The 13,308-nt window shown below is 35.3% G+C and overlaps 2 protein-coding genes across 3 annotated transcripts in view; both read right to left on the bottom strand.

Moving 5' to 3' along the window:
* The window catches only part of LOC139978638 (neuronal acetylcholine receptor subunit alpha-3-like), a 44,921-nt gene extending 43,630 nt beyond the window's left edge, over positions 1-1,291 (bottom strand). Inside the window, exon 1 of the mRNA XM_071989012.1 lies at positions 1,069-1,291. Coding sequence (XP_071845113.1) covers positions 1,069-1,168 — 100 coding nt within the window. The 5' untranslated portion in view covers positions 1,169-1,291. The remainder of the gene's footprint in view (positions 1-1,068) is intronic.
* A 6,419-nt stretch (positions 1,292-7,710) lies between these two features.
* LOC139978642 (neuronal acetylcholine receptor subunit beta-4-like) overlaps positions 7,711-13,308 on the bottom strand; it is a 53,176-nt gene continuing 47,578 nt past the window's right edge. For both annotated transcript variants that reach the window (XM_071989017.1, XM_071989016.1), the window contains one exon: positions 7,711-12,521. In XM_071989017.1, the coding sequence (XP_071845118.1) occupies positions 12,238-12,521 (284 nt within the window). In that variant the 3' untranslated portion in view covers positions 7,711-12,237. The remainder of the gene's footprint in view (positions 12,522-13,308) is intronic.

The following is a 13,308-nucleotide window of genomic DNA, read 5'->3' as shown; positions in this document are numbered from 1 at the left end:
TTTTTCTTCTCTCTTTTCTTCTCTACTCTTTTCTTACCCGGGGACGCGCGCCCCCAACGCCCCTGGATACGCGACTGATATAGTTTTATGATGTGACTTCATGCCCGTTTGCTCACAGAAGTATGTGTGTTCTTTTTATTGATTAGATCAACTTTGATTTCCATGGAAAAAAGCAATTAAGCACATCTCTTCCGCGCACAGGGGCACTACAATTAAATAAAAGCTTCTATACGCTCATTTGAATGTATGCCTCCATTCCTGTGACATTTATTGAGGTGCTGCATGGGAAAATTGTACTCACAATATGATGACCAATGAATCCGAAAGTCCAGACAATGGGGATGGGTAAAAACATGTCAGTTTGTGTGAATTTGTAAACATAAAGTTGCAAAAAAAAACCATTCCGGTGTTCACCCTATTGTGGACCGTTGTATTGTTCAAAAACGTTTTCGTGTTATTTTGTATCGTTCTCATCTTCATGTCGAAAATGTAAACCTTCAAGCTAATGATCTTTATTGTTTTAAGGTTTTAGCATCGTACGTATGACTGATAGAGCCTAGAAATTTATCAATATCAACCAGCCAATACTGAAACAATGTCGCATAAATAACTGGCTTGTCCAGTTCATTTGACTGAAATCGTCATCTTGATCCGTCTCATTCATAACCTTCAATGTGCATGCAAAATATAAATGCAATAGGCCAATACATAATGAATGAAAAACATAACTTTACAAGGAATAATCAATGGTAACAATTACCATGAATAGTGTTAAAGACATAAACATAGTTTAAATTTTACGTATGTACAACATCGAAAAGAAATTTGTTAACATCATTAACACATGACTGCATTCTCGTATCAGTATTTGACAGTAAATATATTCTGAAGCTGGATTCAGAACGTTCACTTTCAAAGATAATTGTACCATGTATATAAATATTAAATTATATGGCATATAAATTAATGTAGTCTAATATAATACTTTTCTTACATTAATCAACCAGTTGACCATACAATTTAGTGCAGGTTAGCATTACAAATGGATATTCATTTAGGCCTACTTACCAGTAAGGCAACAAGATGGTAAAATAAATGCGATTCCAAGAAGAATGCATTTGGAGAAAAACATTACGTTTTTTTGGTCTGAGACGATAATGACTTGCATCGTATTGATTCTACTGGAAGCAATAACTTCTCAAGTTTCTTTGTTATAATACACTTCTGTATCAATGCTTTGTGTCTTAAACTGGAGAGTATGAAAGCTCTTCGGACCGTTTGTCGCATTAAAGATTGCACAATACATGCACAACAGATTCTACTGAACGAACTCAATTATATGGAGACGTTCTATTTGCGTAAAAAGGGGCGGGGGTTGGGAATATGTTTCTACTAGACTAGAGTTGTTACTCGCATAAATTTGGCATTACAGAAGTCAATGCAAGGAATGTGTTGTATCATGACTATGCAATAATTATGATATGCTAGAATGGTATCTATATGGTATATAACTTATGTGTACTTTGTCCTTCGCGGCTTATATATACCATTGCTGAATAGCAAGTGTAACTTCGATTTATGAGTTGATATGAACCCTAACTCAGTTCATTTTGTTTGTCTACGAGAATTTATGAGTTGATATGAACTCTCAGTTCATTTTGTTTGTCTACGAGCTATTTAAGATGAAAGAGTCGTGATCAAATATTGTTGCAAAATAAAAGTAAAAACTTGGTTATAACTAAATGGCTGTCTCACAAATGTTCACATTTCAGCGTACTAAATTCAGTGGTAGTTCCAGTTATCGACTTTGGTTAATTACTCTAGCTTTCTATGAACCATTTTTTATCGAATAAATGACGCCAACCTCTACTAAGTGAGTTGAAAGTATTTCACCCGTTTAATTTGTGTTCTTACCATTGGTAATAACAACATAACGCTGTACTTATATATCATATATGCTTATTCTGTGACTTCATACCTGTTTTCTCACAGAAGTATGTGTGTTCTTTTTATTGGTTAAATCAACTCGAACTTTGACTTTGCATATGTTTATGGGAGATTCCAATGGGAACAGGACAGTAAAGTTGAAGGTTAACTGTCTTGATTAATGCCTTAACCCAGGTCATTGGTTACTTGTCACACCCACACACCAAAGTGTGCTCAATTCAAACAAGCCCCTCCTGAGGCACTACAGTGCATATACGTGTACGTGTGCCAAGGGGGACTTTCCTTAGGGTGCAGCCACAAACCGGCGCACGCATATATTTACAAGTCACCTCGCAAGTCCCCATGTATACACGAATGTGAAGAGAGGCAATGAAGATAAAAGTTCCTTGCCCAAAGAACACAATGTAATGATCTGGTTAGGACTCAAACACCTCTGTTCCGAGCACAGGCGCACTGCCACTGTAAGTAAAGATATATATACGCTCATATGAATGCATGCTTCCGTTTCGTTTCTGTGACTTGGCTTGCTGGGGGAAAATATCTTGCGTTCCTTTTTACTCTACGAATATTTACTCAAGTTTGGTATCCTGATCGCGTCTAAATGTAGAGAGGATATTGCAACAGTTTTGTCATTGCAGACTATTATGGAGGTCTTGGTTGTCAACAGTTGTCATGGCTAAAATGATGCTTCAGAGTAGCGATTAAATCTTTGGATGGGAGATTTAGGGGTACCCACCATGATGACCAAGGAATCGGAAAGTATATAGAGGGAGGGGTGAAAACATTTCCATTTGTGTGAGTTTCTAAACCTAGTATTGCGAAATAAAAAATTTCGGTGTTCACCTTACTATGGAATTTTTTATTATTCAAAAACGTTTTCATATTAATTTGGATAACTTGCATGTTCATGTCGAAATTGTCGACTTTCTTAAGTTCGTTTTTTGATTTTTTGATTTGATTTGATTATTTGTAAATTGGTCAGGCAAGCTAATGATCTAAATTGTTTAAGGATTTTAGCATCGAATGACAGAATGAGCCTAGAAGTTTATCAATATCAACCGGCCAATACTGATATAATCTTGCATGAATTACTGACTTGTCCAGCTTATTTTATTGAAATCATCATCTTTTCCCGTTGTCTCCATGACCTTCAATGTGCATGCACAAGATGAATGCAATAGGCCAATACATGATGAATGAAAAACATAACTTTACAAGGAATAATCAATGGTTGTATTTTTATGAATAATGTTGAAGACATAAACATAGTTGCAGTGATACGCGTGTACAACATCGCAAAGAAATTTGTTAACGTCATTACCACATGAAATATGTTCTCTGCCTGAAGCTGGATTAAGAATCTAGCTCGTTCTTAAGTAGTATGTGGATTTCCTTAAAACTGAAGTTGAAATTGAAGGTGCTTTATGACAGGGCCTTGTACTTTGTTGACTTTCAGAACGAAAACTGAAAGGTCGAAGGTCAAACTAAAAAGGGATTGAAAAGTGATTGACGCGATAACTTTGAACTGAAATGTGACCTTGACAATGATGATCGACATGTCTAGTACTATCAAAGTATGTGGTTACCATGGTAACTTAGGTCAATGGATAAGGGGTCACATGTTCTATGTACATTTTACCGCAATTTTCTGTGAAAATCCCTTCCAAAACGGCTCTGCCGACATCTCAAACTTTGGTAGAAATGCGCTGCTATGGCATCTTGTGACTCGCGAACAATTAGACTGTTACATAATGTTCATTAATCGGTTTAAAAATATTGAATGATTATAACTTCGGAGCAAGGACCCACCAATTCGGTGAGCCTTTTTCGGCACAGATCAAAAACGCCAAAAAGCTTACCAAATATGTTCTGAAAGATATGTACATGCTGTCAGAGTAAAACTGGTGAGTAAATTATGGTTTGGGTTTTCGTGTACATGGCAATTAATTTTTACAGTATTGCCCAATCAGACAAAACTAGATGTGGGTTCCATCGGCCTTACGGTTTTGGGGGAGTTCGCGACATATTTTCTCACAAACATTTGGCCAAGGTGAAGTGGAATGAAGTTACGGTGCAGAAATCGGTGAATAAACATGCTCCTGATCTCAAGAATATTTTTGGTGAATAATTGAACACATATTGCACTAATACAAGTTAACATTGGAAACATTTTGAGTACTTTTTCAAAATAATGTTTTAAAATGCTTTGTTCAATACCCTGGTGAATGATATAGCATGAGTAAAAGAAATAAGTGTTAATTCTTCCCCTTACATAAAACACACGGATGTCGATAATCCCATAATTGGAATTTCGTTCCTGCTAGTTATCATTACAATTAACCAATGATATCATGCAGATTATATCTTAAGAATGTTACAGTCATATAAACTGTAGCGAGAGTAACCATGTAATGTGAGTAACCATGACATTATGATGCCAATAGGAACCCAAAGCCATCAAACATGTAATGTGCGTAACCATGGAATTACACAAATCCAAACGAACAAAGGGTTAGGTTGGCCAAACTTGCGTCATGGGTACATCGGCGAAAAACACATCATAACATAAGCGAATGCCGCACTTCATTTCATATTAACCAAACTGAGAAAAGGATGAAGAAGTTACATGCATAAACGAAGACCTGTTTCATACGTTAGTGCGTATGCCCACTACTAATGTCATTAAAGTAGGTTGATTTTATACTCTTAATTGTAATTAAACCGACCTTCAAATGATGGCCTCGTTTAATACTTAAAAAGATATTTTATATAGAGGGATTTCTCGATACTGACTGGCCGACTGTCTTGAAGTGGGACTTTAACAATATCAAATAACCTAAGACACAAAATGCAAGAATATTCCAAACAGATGAAATTCTTAAATTAAACCATTCCTTCCTTAAATGGGATATGATATACGTTGAGCAGTTGGTTCATGCAGTGGTATTTTTTACTGTTTATCAAGCACATCGCTAACGCTGTTTGCCTATTGCTAGTTAGCAAATTTCGAGTCGACCAAAAGTCGAAATGGGAATATTCCATGTAAACTCTGCCTTCAAGAGCGCCATCAAACGTATGAAATTCTTCTGGAAGGTCAACTGTAGATCACGCCAAAATACATTTCTTTATTTATGATTGTGGCAAAAAGGAGATGTCAACACCTCCCAGACATGCATTACAATTTTTGGATATATCCAGGGTAGATATTACGGGTTTTAATAAGCTTAAAATGAAATATATTCCATAGTAGCTTATTACACTTAATCTTACTTCAAGTTGCTATTTTTTTTTAATTGAAACAAAATATGCGCAAACGAAGTATTATGAAGTATAGGTGACCTTTCTGTATGCAAAAGAATTCCAAATAAGTATGACATTTGCTTCATAATTAAATAAAAATGTACACATGAAACTATAGTTGTCTTCAAAGTTCGACGTTAAGTGACGTCGGTTATCGTTCACTTTATGTAGCTTAAAAGCTGCAAATGGAAAGTAATATGAAGTTAACCTGTTAAAGTAAGAGTAGTAGTACCAAGTACCACGCGCCGCGCTCGGGAGTCACATGTCTGTAAAGCATAGCAAGTACTTGAGAACGTTTTTGTTTTATTATTATTTATTTATTTTGGCTAGGGGTTTAAGTCGTATTTTATCTAATAGACTGGCAACAATATATGTTAATGGTTTCCCCCCCCCCCCCCCTCCCTTAACTGCCAGTAACATGCGGGGTGCCACAGGGGTCAATTCTGGGCCCGTTGCTCTTTGTTTTACTTATATATGACATGGGTCAAAGTATTAAGCTTGCTCGGCGAACATGTATGCAAATGATACAACATTTCATATCAAGGGATAGTCTGTAGAGGATTTAAATACCAAACTTGATGAAGATATGGCTAATGTTTGCAAATGGTGCAAGAGAAATGAATTGGTTTAAATAGAAATAAAACTAAAACCATGTTAATTGGTTCAAGAGAAAGGCTGAAATCCATTCAAAATGATTTAATTAATTATTGCCGTCGAAGATTCTTTTATTGAGAGTGTATGCTGTGAAAAGATTTGGTCGTAAAAATCGAAATATGAATTTTCTTGGAACGAACAAGTCGATTCTGTTTGCAAGCTCGTTTCCAGTAGATTGACCTTACCGCGACGTAAACTTGTATTCTATATTATAATGGGTATATCTGACCTATGGAGTATTGTAGTTCAATGTGGGGTATGACTAATACCATAATTGTTCTCAGAGACTTAGTCGTGTACCGAAAGCTGCAGCAAGATTTATTCTCAATGCAACATTTGATTATATATAGATCTGAAGAACTTTTCAACTGTGAACAGGTCCTCCAATCGAGAAACGTTTAAAATGGTATTTAAATTGTCTGGCTTCACAGTACCTTGTGGACATGTTCCGTCACACGAATAATGTACATAACCACTCCCAATAAGGTCCACCACACGAAATAATTTATTCTGAGAGGGTGGAAATACCCAGTGTCATCAGAAAACATTTTTATATGTTGATGCTAAGGAGTGAAACGAGTACTCAAGGTAGTGTAAAATGCCAACTCCATGAATACCTTGAAACGTTTATCCAGGACTTTAACTAATTACTTATGCTCCCAATTTTATTTCATTGATTGTTCCATGTTGTGTTTAAGCCATTGTCTATTGCGTATGTATTTTCCAACTGTGATGAAAAAACGTTAAGATTTGATTGGTCCTCGAAAATGCTTACTAAACAATACGGCAGTTGGTATTATAATTAGGCTTTCTTTCAAATGAAGTGAAGACATGATGACGCCTGTTGATGTTATTCTCTGTTGAGCAATGGCGGACTGGGCTCAGTTTACAGAACGCCATTGATATAGAACTGACTGATTTCAGATCGCTGACATTTGCAACTAGAGTTTGTTCCACGTTGAATTATACTAAATGTAATACTAGCGATTAACAGCAGAAAAATAATTAGTAAGTAAATTAATTAATTAATCAACACACATGCAGATATATTTATTTCCTTTACGTAGTCCTTACATTGAATGGTTATATATGGATCAATTTATTGTACTACTAAAAGAGCATACCAGGGAATCAACGGTAAATTTCTTTTTATGTATGTATGTATTGTATGTATTTTAGATCCTTTTAGATTAGTAAGCAGGTACTCGCGAAGAAGCCTCATTGGCTTATCAAAGCCGCAAGCTGACGGAAGTCAGTCTCTTAGATTCATATCTAAGGTCCATGGTTATGAATTGTCAACTGTCAACAACTCTGTAACTTGACGACATACATTAATCTTGAAGTGACTCGAACTCTGGACCATATGATTGAAAGACACCGGCGTTAACCACCGAGCTAACACTCCATTTTTATGGTTTGATATATAGTCAAAGTTTCTACAAGAAGTCGCGATTTTAACTGCTATGTTAAAGTTCCACTGAATGACTGAACACTTCACTTAGTACCGTACGGTTCCTTGTTAAAAGCCTCCCAGCCTTATTTCATACTACCCTAGTTCTAAATTCAAGAAAAGTTGATATTAAATAGTCGAACGTGTGAGATGCAATGTTCCAGTTTCAAGGAATAAGTCGAAATTAGGGTATCATAATATAGGAGGATATAGTTAAAAATTTGAGAAAAACACCAAACGTTTAAGATGCGAAGCCACAAGCTTGAGATAAAAAGTCGAAATTTCGAGGAAAGGGTCAACACTTAGATGTAGTTGCCGCCTTTTCCTAAAAATAGTCAAAAGTTGAGAATATTGAAAACTATTTTGAAAACTATTTATTTTATTTCCACTTCACCACAACATAAGTGAACATATATACATTTGAATATACAATACCAATACATTCCATAAGAATCAAACAATTGATATATACAATGATGTGAAGTGGGGGAGACCTGGCGAAAGCAGAGCTTATCGAGGCCTTGTTGGAAGCAAGCATTCCCGCCACTTGAACATAAAAATACCCAACTGAAAATGATAAATGTCAAAACATTTCAGTAACTTAAGCTCTCTAAATAAATGGGAGGTATGATCACGATAAGATGCATTACAAATTATTCTAACAGCTCTTTTTTTGTAGGAGAAAGAGGGAGTTTACTATATTCATAAGGAGAAGAGTTTGCCCAGGAAATAGCACAATAATGAAGATGTTGTTATTAATGTTTTATAAATAGAGAATAGAAAATTATTTGGAATAAATGATTTAAGTTTATACATGACACCTACAATTCTAGCAACATAAGTTTGTACTTTATGAATATGTGGCTTCCAATTCATATGATTATCGATTATCACACCAAGGAATTTAGTAGTGCTAACATTACAAATCAGCTGATTATCAATCTTTATATTTATATCACAGACCGCTTTTTGTTAAGGACGAAAAATCATAAAGTTTGTTTTATCAATGTTTAACGATAATATTAGCCCGAAACCGAACAGAAACTTTTTTTAGTTCCTGATTGACAATCGCTGAGCCAAGTTGTAAATGTTTGTGACTGAAAATAATATAAGTGTCATCGGCAAATAATATGAAAGAAATAATTGCTGAAGTTGCCTTAATATCATTAATATAAATGAGAAAAAGCAGAGAACCAAGAACAAACCCTTTGGGAACTCCACATGTTATTGAATTCATGGTGAAAGAGTTAGACTTAAAAGTTAAAAACTGTTGTTTTTCTATTTCTCAGTTAGCTAGAAAACCAACTTAAAGCAGTCCCTCTAATACAAAAATGAAAAAGTTTTCTTAAGAGGATGTCATGATTTACGGTATCAAATGCCTTAGACAAGTCCAAAAAAATCCAATCCCAAAGTGTTTATTGTTAAAGGTACTTGCGACTTTGTCGATCAAATCAATAACCGCCAGATATGTTGCAGGATTTGAAAGAAACCCATATTGATTATTACTAAGTATATAATATTTTTCAAGGATCTTGGGGAAAAAGGGTTTAAGAGAAATAGGTCTATAATTTTTCTAATCTGTAACATCACCTTAGTGGAAGGACTTCAGCTATTTTTAAATTTTGAGGTACTACTCCTGAACTGAGCGAAAGGTTGAAGATATGGAAAGGAGTTCACCAACCTCGTCCGTACACTTTTTTTTATAATACTACCCTTAATATTATCAAAACCGGCTGCCTTATTATTTTCCTGATGATTTACAATTTTGATGATCTCACCTATGCTTGTAGGAAAAAGAAGGAAAAAAATTCAAAAGATCCCTTTAAAAAAATTTCAATATGTATACCTGTATCATTAATCTTAGTTGCTAAGTTATTACCCATGTTTACAAATAAAATGTTAAATGTGTTAGCAATACCAGTTGTGTCTGTTACCTTGACATTGTTCTCTATAAGGTGATCAGGTGATGTATTAGTTTTACAGTTCTTATTCATAACTTGGTGTATTACTCTCCATGTCCCTTTTATGATACCTTTATATTGATCAAACTTTGAGTTAAAATATAATACTTTAGCTGTTGTAATATATTGTGCTAAAATATTGTTATATGTAGTATAAATCAGTTTATTGCTTTGACTAGGATTAGACAAGTACTTCCTATATAAATTACGTTTCTTATGAATAGATTTTAAAAGATTGTTAGTAATCCAAGGAGTATATATGATTTACCACAACCAAGCCTTGTTTTAATAGGAGGGCAAGTTTCATCAAAAATGTCCTTACAAATATTCATAAAGGAATTAAGCGCGTTGTCAACATCATCATTTGAAAGACAAGACCAGTCAACCTGACGCAAGTGAAGTTTAAGACGGTCAATATTATTATCAGAAGTATTACGCTTCATTGTGAAAGAGAGGTCATAAGACTTAACATTGTCTTTGAGACCAGCCAGCGTTACTATACAAATAGGTAAGTGATCGCTGACATCAGCGATAATAATACCTGATGATTATGTTTGTGATAGTAGTTGGTTTATCAACGGTAGGTACCAGTGAAAACGAACATAACATGTTGATAAAATCCGCTACATAATCGTATGTATCAATCTCGAGCAATTTAATATGAAAATCGCCTAAAATGTAGCATGTTTTTGAACAAACACCAGCTGATAGTAATGAATCATAAAATGTAGTGTTGAATTGATTAATACTAAGATTGGGTGGTCGATATACAACCCCTACAATTACTGATTTTGCTTTAGAGATGCGTAATTTAATAAGCATGTATTCAAAACAAGTAATATTAATATTTACAGAGCTGCTGATGTCATCATAAACAGAAAAGGTAAATAATTCATTAACATACATAGCCACTCCTCCACCGGTTGAATAATTTCGGTCCCGGTGAGTAAAAGTATACCCAGGTATATCAAATAGCTCAACGGGACTAGTGGCATGCAGCCATGTTTCAGAAATAGCAATAATGGAAAAGTTGTGTTTGCATGAAAAAAGAGTTTTACTTAGACTCCTAATATTTACATGGAGAAAGTTCAAATGTTCACTTGGTATACCTATTGAAAAAGTCAACAGTTTTATCATTATCTATATATTTACTACATAAACCCCTTGCAGCACGCAAATCAGAAGCAGGGTCAACGTTATTTGAGTTGAGAAGGTCAGTTAATGAAAAATCTTCGTGATTAGTACCAAACATTAAACAAGAAGAACAAATACTTACAACAAAAAAAGCAAAGGCGATAAAAACGGTAACGACACTAATAAATCCAGTAAGTCCAGAGCAAAAAAACACTTGCAAAATGACAACAAACATAACATACAGTAACTGAGAGATAAACAATACAAGCGATGAGTCACGATTCCATATAACAGTATAGCAAAAGGACTACATTCCAGTACGTGTTACGCAACTGTTTCGAGTACTGTTTATAACTGAAACAATTCCAGCGACGAGTCACCATTCCATATAACAGTATAATTAAAGGACTACATTCCAGTGTGTTACGCAACTGTGTTGAGGGCTGTTTATAAACAATTGATAGGTTAAAGTGTTAAAACGTTGCCGTCAGCGATATGGTAATGATAATAACAATTTCTGTAGGTCCGATAGATTTTTTATTCGTTTAACGACACTGCTGCCATCCCTATTAATGGAGACTGATACATTCCCGTCAATTGTCCAGGCAATAGATGTAGATTTGTGCTCCTGGGCTGCATTTATCAGGGATTGATTGATATAAATTAGATCCTCCTTGATGACTATTTCGGTGTGTTTAATTTTCTACGACTGTATAGGAATTGTGATCTGATTTGATAAGAGTTAAACTTGTTAATGACTCCCTCGGTCGTCCAACAGATTTCGCCCCGACTCTGTGACACCGATCGATGTGTTCTGTCTAAAGGTTTACTTGAAGTTTCTCCTTGGCCAGGGTCATTATTTTGTAAGTGACGTTTTCTTCCAAGGTCTTAGTTATGCCGAACACTCTGACACAATTTCGTCGGGAGTATTAATCTATTTTATTTACTTTATGCGTAGAGTGTCGTTCTCTGTTTGTCAAGCCGTAATGGTTGTTCTGAGTTGATCGTTTTCTACTGTAAGATTATCAGTTTTGTTTTCCAAATCCAAGATACGCCCTTTATGTTTTTTCCTGTTCTTTCTCTATTTGACTGAGTAGTTTCTATTTGACTCAGTCGTATAGAAGTAAATTGGAAATAGCAATCGTCTTTTTAGAACTTGAGACAATCCCTGTCCATCAAAAATCTTAGTTAAGAAGTACACACTTTTGGGAGAACTGAGGAAATTAAATAAAAACACGATTTTGAGATATAATAGTAAAACACTTTAAGATATCTGAGCTCCCGTAGCAGCTTCAAAATTAAAAGTCGACTGGTGAGGATCCTCAAAGTGGTCACTGGTTTCTGCCCATCCATGCCCTTCCCTTCCTCCCCCATTCCAAGATACACACACATACCTTCTCGATATCTAACTTAGCCTTACGAAAAAGCACATTCGAAATTGCTTAACGTTTATAAGGTCAGCAAGTTTTAATGCTGGTGTTAATATAATGAAGTAAGACAAACTAAAGTATTTAGTATCAACTATGCCACAGGAAACTAGTATACATGAAGTGTAGGAACCGGCTGATGATAGAATGAGGCGGCAACACCTCATTGCAAAGTGAAAGATATTACATAGTTATCATGTACACCGTTATCGAATTATACATTTCTTTGCTTTGTATTATGAGAGCATTTGAAGAAAACCAGGTTTACTCTAAAAACATATTATCTGCACAATTCTGGTACAATTTTAGACTATTGCTCGATCATCAAAGCTGTCGTTATTGTTGCAATGAACTTTAAATTTGTCTAAAATATGAATAAGATAATAAACACGCCGTTGAGGATGGAAATACAAATAATATAAAAGGACTTAAGGGAAGGAATATTATTCATTCTGTATCTGACCACTTGATTGTTGTTGTTTAAGGGTGTTGTGTCAGTTGCGCTGGCGCCCGTTTGAGTTGACGAACTCATTTCTACGTCGGTCCATCTTCTACTTTCTCTATCTGAATCAGCTTCCCAACGCCAGCGAATAATCTTCACCATTGTGAAGATCGACTGTAATATCATCAATACCACGGCATAAATTCCTTAAAAATAATAAAAATGTTTTATACATGTAAAATGGTATATAACGGAAACAGTGAAATTGTACAAAAAATTAAAATAACAATCTCGGAGTTGTTAAGATCGATATTTTGTGTTGTCGAAAGTGTCTAAAAATCAAAGCAACCAGCTGCCCGGTCAAATGATCGACTCTATGTTAATTCCCCTCTTTGTGTTCAGGATACCGCTAAGCGCTGTTTACGATGAGCGATGTTCAACGATTATTGCACACATAGGTAGAGCTTACTCTGTTAGTATATGGAAACTACAACTAGCAGCAGTTCCAAAGTATGGGGAGGGGGGTGTGGGGGCACGAATTGGGACAACACTTTAAATTGTGAATTTTTGTTTACACGAAATTTCAAAATTGTGACAAAGCTTTAATGTCATATTACCAGTTTCTTACATTCACCATAGTTTCGAGATCGCCTATAGCAGTGACTGGCTGAGCAATGCTTCGAATGCGGCAACTTGCTTTATCATTACAATTGTACACTGTTATTGGCTGGGATTACAGGCCTACAGAAGCTTCAGCAATTTTTAGATATCGATTTTAGAGCACAAAAATACATGTCACAAACTACAGTAACACTTTCATTTTTCTGGAATGCATATCAGAACCCGATTGGGATTCCAGGGGAAAGCCCCAGAATGCTGACAAACATTTTCATGTATTTCTTATTCACTCACAGCGAGCGAGTTTAGAGCACAATATGTGTCGGATTTATTGCAAAGCCATTCTGGGACCAGGGGAGAAAAGCCCCCTGAAGT

The sequence above is a fragment of the Apostichopus japonicus genome, chromosome 13 (genome assembly GCF_037975245.1).
Source record: "Apostichopus japonicus isolate 1M-3 chromosome 13, ASM3797524v1, whole genome shotgun sequence".
Taxonomy (NCBI): domain Eukaryota; kingdom Metazoa; phylum Echinodermata; class Holothuroidea; order Aspidochirotida; family Stichopodidae; genus Apostichopus; species Apostichopus japonicus.
The sequence above is the reverse complement of the archived record's forward strand: the minus strand, read 5'-3'. Positions and strand labels throughout refer to the sequence as shown.